Genomic DNA, 19745 nt, shown 5'->3' with positions numbered 1-19745 from the left:
CATTACTGGAGCATTATTATAAATTACAATAGTTAGAAAAACAACTGGCTGTGTAATCAAAGTAACCAAAGATAATCCTAGGTTGCGTTTGAATAAATTAAATGATTTGGGATTTGCTTTGAGGAAGAAATCTGAAAAGTGGATTCGAAATGACATTTATTTTATGTAGATTTCAAATCAATAATAATCATTATTGTAGTTATACAAGTTAAATTCCTCAAACATAAACTTATCAAAAAATCAAATGGATTTGAAATTCATAATTTTAGATAGATTCATCCAAGTACCAACTTTGAAAGAGGAGTAGGTCTTTTGTGAGATGGTCTCACGACTCTTTATTTGTGAGACGGGTATATCTATCGATATTCACAATAAGAAGTAATATTCTTAACATAAAAGTAATATTTTTTCATAGATGACCAAATGAAAAATTCGACCCACGAAATTGATTCGTAAGATCATTTCACAAGAGTTTTTGTATTAAAGGAGAAACGATTTCTCTGATGTGCACTCAACAATTCGTTGTTTTTCAAATTTGAGAAAATAATTTTCTCAATAAATCATTTAGGCGACACACGAATATAGTGTTCGATGTAATTTTAAATATATCATAAGGAATTTGAGTAGAATCTTACACTATATTGTTGTATATATATCCGAATTTTAACGGGGGGGTTTAATCTATTAAATTCATCAAAAAATTATATTTATTATATTGTCCGGCATATTTTATTTCTAACAAATACATTTATGACAAAAAATCTGCTTATCAAGTTTACATGATAGTTTTTCTTATAGTAAATCAATACTATCAAATTAACTAGATATCAACTGTATTCTCCACATTATATTTTTCCTAAAATTGGTTTTTCTATCAAATTGAAAAAATACCTACAAATATGCAAAATAATCATGTAAATTTTTTTAAATGATATTGATTTCATAAATATAGAATCCGCTGCATAGATTTTCATAACGACATTTAACATACTTGTATTAAATATTATGGAATCTTGTAATATTCAGCAACATTTTTTCCTTTTCAAAATATTTTTATTGTTATAAATATAATTATGTCATAATAATAATGGATCATATAATTGTATTTACCCAAAAACTATAATGGATGGAATAGTAAAACAATAATCTTATAAATCAATCGTACAATATCTCAAACGACATATTTCGATCACTCCCGTTACATGAGAAATTATCCTTTCCAAGACATATTATATATATTATTTAATAAGGGAAAAATATAGTATAGACTTGGCATAATCAAAGGGCTCAACATACGTAGAATTTGGTGCAATCGGGAGATCGAAATTCGCAAGCACAGTAAGATGGTGCACCAACGTAAGGCAAAACGCAACGCGCATACGAGTCGACTCCGCACTTCTTCTTGCACGTGGGTTCGCATTCTATCGTCACGTTCGCAACTGTGCAATGGATTTCTGGCAATACTTTGTAGCAATATGGCGACTCCCGTTGGATGTCTCTTTGACTGCTTCTTCTGCTCTCCACTGCAACAAAAAAAATTCGAAATATATAATTCGTCGCCAAACAAAAATAATAATAATAATAATAATAATAATAATAATAATAATAATAATAATAATAATAATAATAAAAAAAGAGTTATTGTTGATGTTTTTTTTTCTTGAATTTAATTTTGATATTTTATCTCATTCGAGTGAGCAAATTCTTTAGCCCACATTGAGATTTTCACGAAAAATAATGGATTAGTTTGTCGATAATTAAGTTGTGACGAGAACTTAATTAATCTTTTATTAGGAGTGTAAAAAAAATCACCCATTTTGATTTATTGGTAAGAGAAAAAAAATCATTCCAACATCAATCCACAAATTAAAGAATCGACCTGTTCCATATATGAAATGAAAAATATTGTTTTTCATTAGTTGGGTCGTTAGATATCTGTCTCACAAAATTAACATGTGATATTGTCTCAACTCTCACAACATGTTTTGCATATGATAAATCACCATAAATTTTGAAAATAATAATAAAAAAATCTACTTAAATAATCAGTCCAATTGATCATCAAACAAATCTTATGAAAACCATGCTTGTAAATTCTATAGAAATAAATCGTTTTTGTAAATTTTTATTTTAAATTTTGAGTAAAAATTATTTATAAATTTAAATACATCTATATTATTTCAATGTAAGAAGCATCTTATTTTATAAAACCTATTTTTAAAGGAAAAAAATTTGTTGATGCGATTAGTTTAAAAGCTTTAAACTATATTAATAACCATATTTTTGTTAATTTTTATTTCTTAAAATCAAGATAATCAATGGAAATTTGGGAAAATTATACTAAAATATGATAAATTGGGTTCTTAGAAAGATAATTGGTAGAATTAAATTTTTTGTTCTAGAGAAAAACACAACATTTTTAGAATTTTTGTCTAAATATTAATGAATAATTACTAACATATATTTTGTTATCTATTTTTAGGTTGATTTTTTCATAAATACGTTGAATAAAATAAATATTATTTTTACTATAATTTCATGAATAACCATGAAAATATTATATTTTTATTTTAAAATTTTCAATGAATAATTATTTTTAAAAATTAATATTCGCAACCCACATACCCAATGATAAAAAAATTAAAGGGACAAAAGGACAATTAAATTATGAAAGTAAAATTTATGAACTTACCAGCAACCAAGGCAGTGAGAGTGAAAATTAAGCAGCAATATGCAAAGAAATGCTTCATATTTCTACTAATTAATTATATGTGATTTGGTTTAATTCAAAATATGTCGCATTGCTTTTAATTTATACATACAAGTTTGGTCCAATTTATGGAAAGAAGATAATTCAATTATGATTAATTACAATTTCAATTAATATTCTCTTCATTTGTCAAAGTTGTCCACATTAAATTTTTATCATCACGATTTGGATATTTATTTTATTGCTTAGAATAAGAAAAATTCTCAATGTATTGAAAATCTTGTATAAAATTAAATTACTTCATGTTAATCAAATACTAAATACTTTTAATATTTTCATATCGGATGTAATCATAGAGGTAAATTACATTAATCTTCTTCCCTCATCTTTCAAGGAATTTGATTTGTACAAAAATAAGTATTGGTTAAATATTTATACTATATTATATATGGGAAATTCGTCGAATTTGTCTTGTAAGTTATCATGTTTTTTTATTTTTATCATCTAATTAATTGTCGAAGTTAAATATATTACCAAAAATTATATCTGTTGGTAATAGTACAACTCAAATCTTTCAACTATACAATAGCGCAAGCGTTTCGATTGTTCTTCTCATCAGAGACAATTATTGCAACTCAATAATCTCAATCTGCAATAAAAGAAAATCGAACAAGTGACTTTGGCTTTGATACCCATTGTAGGACCGAGCGTTTGTCGTTTTATCAAAATTTATAAATGGTGGTAATGACTCAAATCTTTTAATCATACAATAGATCAAGCGTCACGTTTCGATTGTTAAATTCAGCAGAGACAATTATTGCACCCCAGCATTAAGCCTTACTCATGTAACTTTTTTTGTTGGTTTTTAGTTGTTTATTGTCTGAGTGTTGATATTATGTTGAAAAACATTAATGTGACACAAAAAAATTACTGATATGTCCAACTCATATAAGAATTCCGGCAAAAAAAATACTATAAAACAACAAAAAGAAAATATATAAGACTGACACTAAACTTTGACAATATTAAGAACAAAAAATAGAAAACAAGAGAACATAGTTGACTAAATTGACTATTTTTCATATTATAATTAGGGGTGGGAAAAAATACAGAATTTTCGGTATAGCGAAATTACCGTATCGAAAAAATGCCGAAGTTACCGAATTTTTGGTATACCGAAGATTTCGGTACGGTACAGTAACAATACCGAATTTTTCGGTACGATAACGGTATGCAATTTGAAAATCTCGGTATCTATCGAAATATCAAAATGCCGAAAAAATATAGAAAAATTTTAAAATATATAATATTTTAAAACAATAAATTTATAAAAATTTTAAAATGTAAGGTTTTTTTCGGTATAAAACGGTATATACTGATGCCGTGCCGAAATCTCGGTACGGTATCGGTATGCATTTTTTTATACTGTAATTTTCGATGCGATATACGGTATAGGATTTTCGGTACGATATGATATGGTATACCACCCCTAATTATAATAACAATTTATGTCATTATCAAATCTCAATTTACTAGAATTTATTGCATAAATATGAAAATTTGGTTTAAATAACAATTGATATCATTATATTGGTGTCACACGTCGATACGATAAGATTTTATCGTTTAATACCTATAATTTTAGATATGTTTGATATGCTACATATCTATTGTGAGTATCGCTGATATGACATTCACTTATTGAATGTACAATTTTGATATAATTAATCACATCTAATGTGTGAATTTCATCTTAGCGGTACTCACATAAGTGTCTATAGTGGATGTGCAATTGATCAAAACTATGAGTGTGAAAAAATACCGAATTTTCGGTATACCGAGAATACCGTACCGAAAAAATATCGAATTTACCAAATTTTCGGTATATCGAAGATTTCGTTACGGTACGGTAATGATACAGAATTTTTCGGTACGATAACTGTATGAAATTTTGAAAATTTTTGTATATACCAAAAATATATATAAAAATTTTAAAATATATAATATTTTTAAACAATAAATGTATAAAAATTAAAAAATGTAAGGTTTTTTTGGTATAAAACGGAATATATCGATATCTTATTGAAATCTCGGTATACTGTATAATTTATGTATAATCGATATGCTAGTTATATGTACCGAAATTTTCGGTATGGTACCAATATAAAATTGTCTTATACCATAATTATCGGTACGGTATATAATTTCAGTACGGTATGGTACGGTATATTACCCCTATTCAAAACTATACTTTAATTTGATACATATAATTTTTCTATTCACAACTGATTTAATTAATATAAAGGAGCCATTAGTAAAGGATTTGGTGAGATATTTGAACACACAATCAAATTCTATATTTTCTGAAATAATAAAGTGTTGGGTATATATTCAATTTATTCCAAAGAAATCAATTATTTTCAAATTTTAGTCACTATTTCAATTTCTTGGCAAAATTAACTTTCATTTGCATGTAAATGATTTTAATATCTTGATTTATGGCTTTAATTTGTATTAATTTTTTGACATGATTTATGGCTCTAAATTGGGTTAATGGGCTTAATAATAATCACAAAATATATTACCTTAATTTTCTTCAATGCAATCAAATGCCCATATTTAATTTGTGTTAGCACATAATCGTTTGTGAGTAAAAGGAGATCCGAGAATTCTATATATTACATACGATCGATGAGACGAAAATACTCTTTAATCCAGTGATTCGGCAAACTTCGATCTAAATATTTTGCATCTTTAAAATTATACATTGCCAAAGAAACATGTGTAACCTTTCCTCTAATATTCAACTCATCTTTCTTCAAAATCTTCAACAAAACAGAAGCAAGTTCAACATCCGCGACATGTTTTTCGCCCCCGTTCCATCACCCGTTGCACCTTTTACGCATCAACGAGTTGTGATGCTCATCGAAATCTGTAGGAACGCTCTGTTTATCTGTCAGATTGTTATGATCGTCAGGACAAATATTATCAATAGGTCCATATAGTCATAAGATAGCCTCCGGAACTCTAATATTGGTAGTCTGAATCTTGGTAGCTTGTAAGAAGAGTTGTTGAGGAATGTCAATTGTATGTAAGCTTGATCTTGGGTCGGGTTGGGACAATGCTAAAGATCCCGTCAGGGATAACAATGGCTCTAGTAGAAAGGTTTGATTTTCGCTTCTTCGCTTCTTTCGAGTCGTCATTTCTTCTAGCAGAGCGTTACTCGTCTCGATTCCTGCAAGATATGCAACATAGTTAAGGTAAAATATCTATATCTACAACTATATATATATGTATTTTTGTATGTGTGTGTATATACATGAATAGTTGACCTGCGAGGTAAGCCCCATGCACGTAGCCATTAAACTTCTCGCTCGTATGCTCGCCGGTGAAAAAAATCCGACCCACCGGACACTGAAACAACATTACATGCATTACAAAATCAATCGAGGGCAACATGTCATCTTAAAACTGACAGGTAAACACAAGCTACAAACCTTAATGTCATCGACGATTTGATTATCGACGTAAATCGGGTAGTTGCTATAGCTTCCTCTCTGAAAACGGTTGTTCCACCAGCGAGGGACGAGTATATCAGTTGCATCCGGGATGTTGGGACCAAACATGTTTCTCAGCACTTCCATGGCTTCCTTCATCGTCTCTTGATCGGATTGCGCTTCGATCCGTTTAGATTCTCCGTTCGTCAAAGTCACGACGAGGATGCTGCATCCCGGGTACGCATTCTCCATGTGCTGATAAAATAACGGTAGCTAGTCTAGTCGTTAAAAATATTATGCAACTCAAAAAATATTGGAAAAAAAAGTATCGCAAATCAAGTTAGCTAAGTAAACCAACTCGGGCAAGCTCTCTGTCACAAAAATCGCATGATAAGATGTTGATACGGAGAATCGAACTCATCACCATTGACCAAACATTCACATGATATTCTATAAACTTAGACAGGGCAACCAATGGTTTATTTCGAATTATTAGAGTTGCTAAAGGCTAAGTTTTCCTCACAAACGGAAAAAAATATATATTAAATTTTCCTATGATTCTGATTTATATGTCGTCAAATTTGAGTTTTAATTTTTTATTATTATTATTTTGTAATTTTAGTCATTTATTTGATGTGACTCCGACACAACAATAGCATCACATCAGCACACTAATGAAAAATGACTAAAAAATTTAAAATACAAGACCGATATTAAAATTAGATAATATAAAACACCAGACTAGCTCAATTGGTACCAGAATTGTGCTAAGTATCTATATGTCCAGAAGATCTTAGGTTCGAGTCTGGGGAGGTACAAACTCCAGTGCCTGGGCTGGAGGAGTCATTGAGTAATGGGCCATGAGATAACCAACTCCCGCCAGTTGGATCGGGAACAGCCCATGGACATTACAATAAAAAAATACGAAACTAAAATTACAATTTTCCCGTTCTTAATATTGAGCAGATAGAGGAAAGCAACCCATAATTAGACTAGCTAACTAATAAATCACATAAGAAAATAAAATTTTACCTGCCAAAACGTGTAGTATCCTCTTCGTTCGTGGGCGTAGATAAAGAATTCTTTGCCAGGACCAGAGGGCCAAAATTTGCTTGGAAATTTTAGGAACACCTTTGTGTACACCATAATCTCACAACTTGCAATGGCTTCTGTTTTCCATCTCTGTCACATTAGTTCAATTAGATTATATTATATACGTGCATATACTTTTTATTGAAAAAACTTGCAACTCCGATAAATTTTAAATACGAGAAAAAAAAAATTGTTAATTGTACCACATCGATTGGATAAATAACCTGGAAGTTGCATATATGGACTTGGACAATCCTCCCCCCTTGAGCTAGCTTTTGGGGTTGAGTTAGGTCCAAGTTCCAATCTTAACATGGTATCAGAGTCAGGTTCCATCGTTATGTGTTGGACTGCCTATAGTTAGGCCACTCATTCTGCCCATAGTTGGGTCATTTGTACACTCCACGCTCCAGATGTTCATTCCTGAGCGTGAGAGGGGTGTGTTAATTGTCCCACATCGATTGGATAAATAACCTGGAAGTTGCATATATGGACTTGGACAATCCTCCCCCCTTGAGCTAGCTTTTGGGGTTGAGTTAGATCCAAGTCCCAATCTTAACAAACACTGTTTAGTTCGAAGGTTCAATTAAAATAGACTATGATATATATCAAAAGTTAGTTATTATAAGTGTCTCAAACTTAATAATATAGTATAGATGAACATGTTGCTATTGTCACGTATAAAAATAACGCAAAAGAATCATTTAAACAAACATTTTACATAAATATACAAAGAACACTAAAGTAACGTCCTGTACATCTAATAGATGGATATTAGTTCAAGAGGTACTTACTTAAATATCCATAGTAGGTGTTCATCGTATCAAATATTAGTGTTGTTGCACCAATTTATTAGATTAGGTTGTCCAACCCAATTGGGACCATGAGTAAATAAATACAATAATATTAATATTTTAAAATATCATTTGGAAATAAAATATTTTCGGAATCAGCTTACGGGGAGAGGTGGTGAGATTTTGATGAGTTGGCTTTGGAGAACACCGATGCTTACGGATAATATCACGTAGTCGGCTTCGTAAATGGAACCATCTTCGGTCCTCAGAACGACGCCGTTTCTAGAGTGATGCAACTCTCGAACCACCTGCACCGAATTGCAGCGAATCAATCACTATTTTTAAATCCAAAAAATGTGAATATATTATAAAACAAATTAGTAAAAATCAAAGAATTAATTAAAGAGAGCATGAAAGGGACTCGGAATTCTATTTTTTTAAAAAATTTTATTTTAACACGTTTTATTTTCTATCCACCAATTTTATAAGACACAAAATTTAACCAAATTGGAGAAATTTTTTTACATTACGATGTTTTCTAAAATAAGCTTCTCTTCAAGATAAAACGCAAAGGTTACTTTAAAAATCACATCAAAATATAAATTTAATTCTAACTTTATAAATTTCATAAATTATTATTTTTTTGATCCACTTATATTTTGTTTTAGTTTATTAACTTGTCTAATATTTGTCTTAGTGCACTAACTTTTAGTTTTCGTCTGTTTTGGTTCAATTTATGATTTGATGTCAGACATATCATTTTACGATTCTACAATGTTAGCAACTTCCATAACCAAAACCAACAATAAAATTTGAATAATCAGTGAATCAAAACTTAAAATATAAAAGTTAATAAACTCTCTTAAAGCCAAAACCTACTTGTTCACTCACAAACATATATATCTATATACACACACACACACACACACACACACACACACACACACACATATATATGTGTGTGTGTGTGTGTGTGTATGTATATATATATATGTGTGTGTGTACGTGTGTTTGACATAAAGTTATAAACTAACCTTATTTAGTTTTAACCGATCGTCCAAGATTTTACCCTCCGAGGTAAAAAGAAAGGTATCTGCCATTTTATATAGCAAAGACTCGTATCCTCTTTCATCTGCCACCAGAAATTCCCTCTCACCAAAATCTACGAACGTCGAAATTGGTTCCACCTCTATTAAAAATATACATATATATTAATTAAAAAAATAAAATTGTAACTAAGATGTAATAATTGTGGTTGTTGAACAGAAAGATCGAAACATAATATTTGAACGATTATATATTTTAAAAGATTTAAGTTATATCATTGTCATCAACATTAATCATATTGTTTACTATTTAATGATTAAAAAAAAGTAAAAATAATAAAATATTGACCTGCCATTTCAAAGTCATGCAGAATGAAGTCAATTGCCAGCTCAATTGGGGTCTTTGGAAATCTGTCACATTAAAAATTTTATCAAAAAATTGAACCAATTATCAAGAATCTTAAATATATAACGTTATATGGAGTGTTCGAATTGATAGAGTAGTAAATACGAGACTAAATAATCACGAGTTTTAATTTAGATTAAATAAATGCTTACGATACGGTGTCGTCGTAATCTTGATTGGTTTGTTCGTAGCGTAGCTTCTGAATTGCAGCATCCACCGCCTTGTTGTATGAGTCTGCCGCAATACAGCTTGGAAATATTTTCCCACTAAACCAATATATATTTAGAATAAATTCAATAATTAAGGAATGGATTATCCTTAATGGGAGTGTCATTATCATGAACAAGTGATAATTATAAAATAACCAGAGAGATTATGATTAAAAATAAATAGATTAAGATTGTTAAATAAGGTATCAATATATTAATTAATGTTACTTGTACAAGTAATATTAATTAACTTAATTACTAGTACGGGGGACCATTTAAAATTAATTTTTTTTACAAATTATATCTCGCTCGAAAGCGCTTGTTTATCAAAAAAAATCTGATTAAATAAAAATTCGAACACAATATTTGATTTAAGTATCAAGGGGTACCTATATATATACATAGGTATCTTTGTTAGACGATTTCACGAAATTTTATTCGTAAAACGGATTAATCGTGTTTATATTTACAATAAAAAATTTCACGAGTGACTTAAATAAAAGATCTGTCTCACAAAAATGACTCATGAAATTGTCTCACGTATATATAGACACTAAGTCGAGGGATATCAGTTTCCTATGCGTGCATGTATCGTGTGTCAATAAATATGGATAAATATCGATTGTGATAAACTGGTTTAATAAAAGTGCATGCATGTGTAAATATATATTAAATTTTTATTTAAAAAAATATATTATTTCGTCTACCTAATTTGGAATTAATTTAAATAATGATAATTACCTCTTATCGTAGATATTGTATCGAGCGTTGCTGTAATCGGAGAAGCAGGTACGGAGGTTGAGCTGGCGGGCGAGATCCCACACTGGGTTCGACTGTTTCCCGCCAACGCCGGAGATCCATCCGGCTCCGAGCTCCACCGTAACGCCGCCGAAGTCATCCTTATTCAGCCGCCCGCCTATCCTATCCGACGCCTCCAGTATAACCACGTCCTCCATCCCATTCTCCGCCAGCACCTTCGCCGCCGTCATCCCTACATAGAAACGTACACGCGCACATGCAAATCATTCATCAGAATCAGGAATTTCTGGGCATCAAGGAATTGAACAACTGGGAATTACAGACCTGAAATTCCTGCTCCGACGATGATAACAGAGCATCGATTCGGTTTATCCATGAAAAAAATCGAGTGAGTTGAATGTAAATGGATGGATAATTGATGAAGAAGACGGGGAGATATCTGGGCAGGAAATAATGGGAAGAGGCGAGGCTATATATAGAGGAATCCATGGCATTTCACATATCTTCTTGGTTTTGGACTCTTTCCGACGTCTATCCTTTTTTGCTTATGCACAAATAAATAAATTAAATAAACAAGTTTGTCACANCCACTACCTGAATTTTTTAATAAAAAATATTTATGCAGCTATATAAAATATATCGATTATTTGTATAAATTGTGTGTTTATTTTCAAAATTGATGAAATGTGGTAGTTGTGGATAAATTATAATTTATGAAAATAGGTTTTCATAGTATTTTTATTATATGAAAAAAATTAATTTTTGAAGTTGATGGGTATTTTTATATTTGATAGTGTTTCAATTTTAGTTATGTAAATCAACATGTTTTAATTTGGATTTTAATTTTGTAACTTATAATGTTTAGTTTTCATCCAATAACTTAGGTTGTGTTTCGATCGATGGATTTCAAATTTATATACTTCAAATATATTCAAATATTTTTTTTTGTAGTTTTAGATAAACTAAATTATAAACTTCAAATTCATTCTTCTATGTTGTTTATATAGTGTTTCGTGTTAATTATGATAGATTTCAAGTTCACTAAATAATAGAGGCAATTGAAATCAATTTTACTTTGTGTATATAAGAGTAGGTTTCTTGTGAGACGGTCTCACGAATCTTAATCTGTGAGACGGATCAACCCTACCGATATTCACAATAAAAAATAATATTTTTAGCACAAAAAGTAATATTTTTTCATGGATGACCCAAATAAGAGATCTGTCTAACAAAATACGACCCGTGAGACCGTCTCATACAAATTTTTATGTGTATTATATAATGTGTAAATAAGTAAGTAATGGATTTATGATTTGATATAGAATTCTTGTGTTTTACATGTGTTCGCTTTTCTTATAATACTATTCATATGCATGTTTTTATCATTTCATAATTTTAACTACAAATTAATTTTCGTGTTTACATAGTTTATAATCTATTACTTTCTATTTTTGGATATTATTAATTATTGTTATAATTATTTATTATATATTTATAAATTTATGTCTAAAAATTATATATACTACCGCTTTAGTTATTAAATACAATATTTTATTTAATTTAAATTCGACTCGCGCAATATATANATCATCTTTTTCTTTTCAAACCGTCTTTACACCAACATTTTTTCCCAAAATTATCATTGCAACTTATTTTTAATAATATCCCTATCAAATTGCGCTATATCATCTCAGTAATTTTATAATTATGATATGACTTTAATTTAATTTAAATTAAATTATTTAGGAAAAATATTATAGAGGTACATACAGGCACTGGTGCACTAGTTATTATAAATAAAAGGGTCGTCGGTATATAATTGTATATTTCTTTAAATAAAATAAATAAATACATGAAACTAAAGCAATATATATATATATGAAGTTATATTTAGAGTACCTGTATTTACGAAACGAAACGAGGAAAATATTAAGAAAACTTTAAAGCTCAATTTGGCTCGAAATATATATGTTCTAATTTAAAAATTATGGTTTGAATTCGGTTCGAACTAGCGTTTGATTTCGATTTCGATTCGAAACGTTCAAAATGTTCGCTTACTATCGAACAACATAATTTGATCTCTAGTTCGGATAAAAAAAAAAAGAAATTCAATAATTTTAAATACGTAAGAATCAAATATTTCTCAAGTCGGCATGTATGATCATTTACCACCCTGATTTTGAACATATTTTTTTTTAAATAATATCGAAGTTCATTTTATATTTTGTGTTATACAAATCTAAAATAAAGAGACAACTTGTATTTCAACCATATCATACATAAAATGGTTCAAATAAGGGCTATAACGAAGGATGAACATTGCACCAACGATTCATACTGTGGCTTTTGAGTAGCCAACAACAAAACCGATAGAGAAGACTAAAAAATGGCGAGCAAAATGTAAGATGTGTGTACTGCTGACGTGAGATCGATATAGCACTGATATAATGCCGACATTATGTTTTTTGTCCAGTATCTTTTTATCTTTGTGATTTTGGTCTTCTATATGTCGAAGTTCATTTTTAGTATGCTATCTTTGTTTTTTCTGACAATTTTAGTCATTTTTCCAACATGACTTTAATGTGACGCCAATGCAGTACTGATGTAGAACTGCGTGTATAGTGTCACATCAGCATTTTCGATGAAAAATAACTAAAATTACGAATAATCAAAGATACAATATTGAAACTGAAATTTGATAATATATAGAAATAAAATCACAATGTATCAAAATTAGAGGAGAAAAAATCGAATTTCCCAATCTTAAATTTGAATTTAGTTGATATAGTCGCTACACAATAACATGTACAACCTAAGAAAGCTCGATAAAAAAATAGGGATGTAAATGAATCGAGCCGGTTCACGAAATTTTCGAGTCGGTTCGATAAATATTTTATTCGGTTTTGGGTTTATCAAACTCGAGCATAACTCTAATATGTTCGAATTATTTTCAAGCCGAACTCGAGCCAAAATTATTTTACTTCGATAGTTTAAGAGCTGCTCGCGAGTCATAATATTTTATTAATATAATATAATTATATATTAAATACAGAAAATTTCAAACCTTCATTGTCGAACCTTACTATCCGAATAGTAGTTCAAATAGCTCGCGAATATGCTCGAATATTTCGAGCCGAATTCGAACTTTTTTTTTTGTTGAACACGAGCCAAAAAATTTAAAACTTTCGAGCTTCGAATCAAGCTTGAACTTGAATATACTTAATTCGATCCCGATTCGAACACTAAAATTTTAATAATATTTTACTTGTTTCGGCTCGTTTACAGTTCTATTTGACGACAGTTAATTAAGATCTCAAAGGATAATCATGAACTTCCTCAAGAAAATCATTTTTCTAAAAAAAATTACTTTTTTTAAACAAAATTCAAAATATACATTTCGAAATGCAATCCCCAAATTAATCTTGATTTGATTTGCGTCATTTTTAAACCTTTTCGCTTTTACTTGCAGATCGAAATGATTATGAAATCACATTAGGTCGACTGATACTTGTTTAATTTGCATGAGTTAGGTTATTCTCTTTATTAGATCATGCACTACTTATTTTATTATATCGTATTTTTTTATTTAATTATTAAAAAGGATGAAAGGGTCATGAATTTTATAGGCTGGACCTAAATTGTACGCTAAAATAAAGCAATTGAAACATGATATTTGAGCTGTTATACGATTTAAAAGATTAAAGTTACATCGTTACAATCATATATATAACATTTCTTTAATAATTACAAATATTTAATCTTTTATCGGTTTCTTAAGCGCATGTTGTGTTATCAAAAATATAATATATAATAATGATATAATTCAAATATTTTTAAATTTTACTTCAATCCACATCAAGTTTACATTGTTCTCCTACCAAGCATAATTAAATTATGGCTATCCAGTAATTGCATTGATTTTCAATTTATGAGAATCGATCCTGACTGATACAATTACGGATCAAGTATTTTTCAATTTACGAAAAATTATAGTCACTAACAACAATGAATGTGACTTCAATCTTTTCAAAACCTCACCGTAATCTAAATAATATGTTTCGATCGTTCTCCCGATAATTAGATTAATTATTGATTCCAATAGTAAACTTGAATGAAAGTACATATTTGTTTATCACTTCCTACATAGCACATGCATGCACTATCAAAACTAAACTTGGTTCTCGCTTTTGCCTTAGTGGGGGAAGTGGGAACACATTGATTTTTTCCTTCCGACACCAACTTTTTCAATAAGTAATCGATATTTTTCAAAGACAAAAATTTGTGTGAGACGGTTTCACGGGTCGTATTTTGTGAGACGTATCTTTTATTTGGGACATCTATGAAAAATTATTACTTTTTATGCTAAGAGTATTGCTTTTTATTGTGAATATCGGTAGGGTTGACCCGTCTCACAGATAAAGATTCGTGAGACCGTCTCACAAGAGACCTACTGTAATGCCCGAGATTTGAATTATCGTAATCCGGAATGATTTGTTGATAATTGAGGTGATTATAGACGAAACGGATTAGACCGGGAAAGACGAGAAAATACATGAATTATGTGCGAGGATAGTACCCCTCGCGCATATGCGCGACCAGGAGGCGCGCATATGCGCGAGTTGGCCAGAGAACCTCGCGCATATGCGCGAAGGAGGTACGCGCATATGCGCGAGCTGTGCATACGGTCCAGAGTACCTCGCGCATATGCGCGGAGATGAGGCGCACATATGCGCGAGCTACCGAGAAATTAAACGCGAAGACCAGTAGGTCTCGCGCATATGCGCAAGACGTGGTGGGCAAAGATAAAGCCATTTGCCCCTTGACATGCAATATANATGATTCCTATATGATGTTCTTGACATGTTAAACATCGTATAATCAAAACTGGATTGAGGAACAGATACCATATGAAATTGTTATGAATTTTGGAGTCGATTTGATATCAGAATTGAATTGTTATCGCTTATGAGGTGTTGGGATTGAGATCTGATTGATATGGTATTGCTGGGTATATTGAGATTATGACGTTGTGCTGTTGAAACAGAATTTGATTGAATTCTGATTATATCCAGTATTGATTGAGTGGTGTATTGATACCATACCCTCGATATTGTTATTGCCAGATTGATATTGGCAGGCTTTGAATCAGAGACTTCGACATAGTCAGAGTAACAGAGTGAAAGGTATAAATTAATGTTGAGTTGGGATTGCACAACTCGAGTGAGGTTTGACTCGAGTTTCCCTAAATCACATACTTTAGTTTATTGCATTGATATTTGCAATTTATAAGAATTGATGTGTGTGATCTATTGATTTATAGACAATGTATGTATTGAATCATAGGCTGATTCGCCTAGTCTTCGGCTGATTCGCCTAGTCTTCGGCTGATTCGCTTAGTCCTTGGCTGATTCGCTTATTATATTGGCTGATTCGCTTATTCTGTTGGCTGATTCGCCCAGATATCCAAACCCCGGGATCCCTCGATGCCGTTTAAGGTTGATTCATTCCTATCGACTGAGATTCGATATATTTGTCAATATCCAAACCCCGGGATCCCTAGATTAGGAATGAGTCGAGTCTGAGTTGACGCGTCGATTGAGTTAAGTCTGAGATGACTAGTTGATTTACAGTTTTATATCATTCATGTTTGTTGATTTGCTACATGTTAATGATAGCTGTTATATGCTTTTATATATGTTTTTATATGATTGCATGTTTACATTGTTTATACTGGGATGTATTTCTCAACGGAATTATCCGGCTGTTGTCTTGTTTTGTATGTGTGCATGACAACAGGTAGGGCTGGATCAGAGTCAAGAAGAGGATGAAAGAAGACAGTTAGCGTAGAGATCCGGACTTAGGAGTATAACTATTACATCACCTGAGATGTAGTGAAGAGACGGTAGTTATTATGATTTACTGTTGTACAGGACTTGTACTTAGATCTGGATAGTGATCTTGTAAATAAGATAAGACTTATTTCATATGCTGCGTACTCTCGTAAATTAAAAAAAAAATTTAGACCCTGTTTATTATAATTGATTAATTATTCCCAGAAAGTAATTAAGAATTGAATTAAGTTCGGGTCCCCACACCTACTCTTTTTCAAATAGTTAAACATTTTAATTTTTTTATTAATTATTTATTCAAAATATTTTTACAATAATTCCTTCGAGTTAGACCGATTTATGAAATTAGAAGTATTAATTTTTTTTAAAAAATAAAATACAGCAATTCCTTGTCCAAGCGATATTTTTATATAAATCATTGAAATAATAAATTATATGATGAATAATAATTGAACCATTAGATACAATTAAATCTATTAATTAATTGTATTTTGTGATCTCTAAATATACATGTCTAATATTGTCACTCTTGGCAAATAATAATATTTTTAGTGGAAAAAAATAGCCGTGTTTCATAAAAAATAATCTTGCAAATTGGCTTAAATAAAATAATCTTTTAAGTGATCTAATTGGTAAGAGTGAGGTCATAGTACAATAATTTTAATAGATTTTTAGTTCATTTTCTTGGTCGAAGTGGTGACATAACATCGTCATACCAATATTACGATGAAAAAAGATAGAAAGTGAAAAAGTAGCTAAATTATCGTGCTAAGATCAATATAATAACAATCGAATTACAGATCAAATCCGATTTAGTTCAGTTTGACAAACTAACATTATTTTTTTGTATGATATAAGCATACAATTTTAATAGTCTTCAAATTAAAATGTTTTGATCATGTTTTTTTTTAAAAAAATAAATTCATAAATTCATTAAAAATTGGGTTACACCCTAGTTACGAGCTCAACAAATGTCAAGAGGAATTAGGTAAGGTTCATAGTACATTTTCCTTGATTTTATTTTAGTAGAGGGTGAGTTATGGATAAGGGTGTTAATTCGAGTTGGTTGAGTGGATTGGGTCGGGTTGAGCAATAGTACTATTCAAAAATTGCTCAACCCGAACCCGAGCCAACCCGAAAACTCTCAACCTGAACCCGAATCAACCCGATTAACCTGATTTTGTTTTTTTAAAATAAAACTAAATAAAATTAAAAAAAATATTTTAATTTAAACACATAATAATAAAATTTTCTTCATATATATGATTTAAATTTAAAAGTCTAATTGTAGAAAAATAAAATATATTTAATAAATCAAATAAAAAATTGTTTAAAAAAATAAAAAAATGTTCAAAATAAATATTAAATTATGAAAACTTATTATATAAATGTACAATAAAATAAATATTTTTTCAGATATACAATATATAAAAATATAGGAAATATTTTTTAATTATATATTTTATAAAAAAATTAAAAAATTTTCCCGATCATTTTTTTCGGGTCATCTATCGAGTTCAACCTGATCTGACTCGAATCCGAAAACCCAAACCTGATTTTTTCGAGTTGAACCGTATCGAGTTGGTAGGTCGTGTTTGATTTTGACACTCTTAGTCATGGAGTTGTTATACCTATATTTAAGTTGCTAAGCTTTATGGATCAACTGTTTCAGGTTGTGTTATATATGTATGTGTGTGTGTGTGTCGCGTGAACGAGATAATAATTTAAAATAACTTGTGAAAACATTGAGTGAGAAAGAAAGAATTTGGACATGGATTGCGAGATTTGTTCAAGTAAATGAAATATCTGGTTTTATCATTTTCAAAAAGAAAAATCTAGTATTATAGATTTTTTTTCATAATTTTTTTTATTAAATGAGGATATTTTTCCATTACATTTGAAAATGTAAAAGTCAATCTTTCCCTTAAAAAAACATTATATAATTTTATAGAATAAAAGTTCAAATTTCTTATGTATTGTCGAGTGCAACGAGTCTTCCCTCAATCACTTATTTAACTAGTAATTTCAAATGACTTTTGAAGAAGTTAACTCGACCACTCATTTTCGCTCATCCAATTGGAACTCAAAGGAAGATTGTCAAATGAAACATTGTCTTTTCACACGTTGAAATTAGGATTATAAATGGATAATGATAATTTATTATTCACAATCAACATAATTACATTATAATAAAACCTTCAATAACTTTTCTCACTAGCCATAATCAAAAAATAAAAAAATAAAAAAGGGTCTCGAATCCGAGATTACGTATAAAACTTGAGATTGATAAAATCATAGAATTGAACATAGGGGTGGGTACGGTACGGTATACCGTACCGAACTACGGTACCGTGTACCGTACCGTAAATATCCGATACCGGAAATTCGGTATACCGCATATTCGGTATACCGAATTTTCGATATGGAAAAGTTCATACCGGATACCGTACCGACACCGAAAATTTTGTCGGTATACCGATAACCGTACCGAAATTTTCGGTATCTCGATTTTTTCGGTAATTTCGTTATTTTTTCGGTACGGTATTTCGATATTTCGGTATATTTTCTCAGTCCTAATTGAACATAACTTCACCCCAAAAACTAGCTCAAGTGAAGATTGTTCAGTCCACATATACAACTCCCAAAACTTAATCCAACCGCTACAAGTCATCGGTTATTCGATATTTTCAGTTTTTAAAAATACTCAAGTCACGAAACCGTCCCTAAACTTGCGGAAATTGATTTGATACAATTATCAACTTTATTGAAACACTAAAAGTTAATGGATTTGATCAAATTATTCAGGAGGCCAATTCGATACCCGGAGTTGATTTCATTCCATTCCCACAAATTTACCCTTTTTGTCTACAATTTGATCAAATAAACGCAGCGGAAGACGATTAAATCAAGTAATAAATTACACAAACATGATAGATGGACAATATATCAAAATTATATATATATATATATATATCAATTATTTATTGCATAGTTGGCAAATTCAAAATTTGGAGTGCCGCCCCATTATAAACTTGGAATTTGATCAATCATTATTATTGTCAACTCTTTGAATTATATTCTTGGAATTTGACAAGACATATTATGGTAATGATTGATTCTTGAAAGCACTTACTAAGTTAGATCCCTTTTACACATGTTTTCTTCCTACCAAAAATTTCTTGGCTGGCTAAAACGATAGCAACCCACTATCATTATCACCCGATGGAAGACAGCATTTTTGTTATATATGATGGTTATTGTTGTTGTTTTTTTCGATTTTGGTATTTTAAATCATCAAAGTTCAGTTTTAGTCATGTATTTTTTGATTTTTAATCATTTTAGTTTTTTTTTATCTTGAGTGCTAATGTGTCACTATATCAATGACA

At 30.2% G+C, this 19745-nt stretch overlaps 1 protein-coding gene across 1 annotated transcript in view; it reads right to left on the bottom strand.

Moving 5' to 3' along the window:
• Nucleotides 1–5474: 5474 nt before the first annotated feature.
• Nucleotides 5475–19745, bottom strand: part of LOC140984021 (polyamine oxidase 1) — a 63498-nt gene continuing 49227 nt past the window's right edge. The window contains exons 2-11 of the mRNA XM_073451171.1: nucleotides 10835–10941; nucleotides 10493–10742; nucleotides 9695–9808; nucleotides 9486–9547; nucleotides 9125–9279; nucleotides 8255–8398; nucleotides 7240–7389; nucleotides 6208–6462; nucleotides 6043–6124; nucleotides 5475–5945 (exon numbers count right to left, since the gene is read on the bottom strand). Coding sequence (XP_073307272.1) covers nucleotides 5716–5945; nucleotides 6043–6124; nucleotides 6208–6462; nucleotides 7240–7389; nucleotides 8255–8398; nucleotides 9125–9279; nucleotides 9486–9547; nucleotides 9695–9808; nucleotides 10493–10742; nucleotides 10835–10886 — 1494 coding nt within the window. The 5' untranslated portion in view covers nucleotides 10887–10941 and the 3' untranslated portion in view covers nucleotides 5475–5715. The remainder of the gene's footprint in view (nucleotides 5946–6042; nucleotides 6125–6207; nucleotides 6463–7239; nucleotides 7390–8254; nucleotides 8399–9124; nucleotides 9280–9485; nucleotides 9548–9694; nucleotides 9809–10492; nucleotides 10743–10834; nucleotides 10942–19745) is intronic.

Source organism: Primulina huaijiensis, chromosome 9, assembly GCF_012295235.1.
Source record: "Primulina huaijiensis isolate GDHJ02 chromosome 9, ASM1229523v2, whole genome shotgun sequence".
Classification (NCBI taxonomy): Eukaryota; Viridiplantae; Streptophyta; class Magnoliopsida; order Lamiales; family Gesneriaceae; genus Primulina; species Primulina huaijiensis.
The sequence above is the reverse complement of the archived record's forward strand: the minus strand, read 5'-3'. Positions and strand labels throughout refer to the sequence as shown.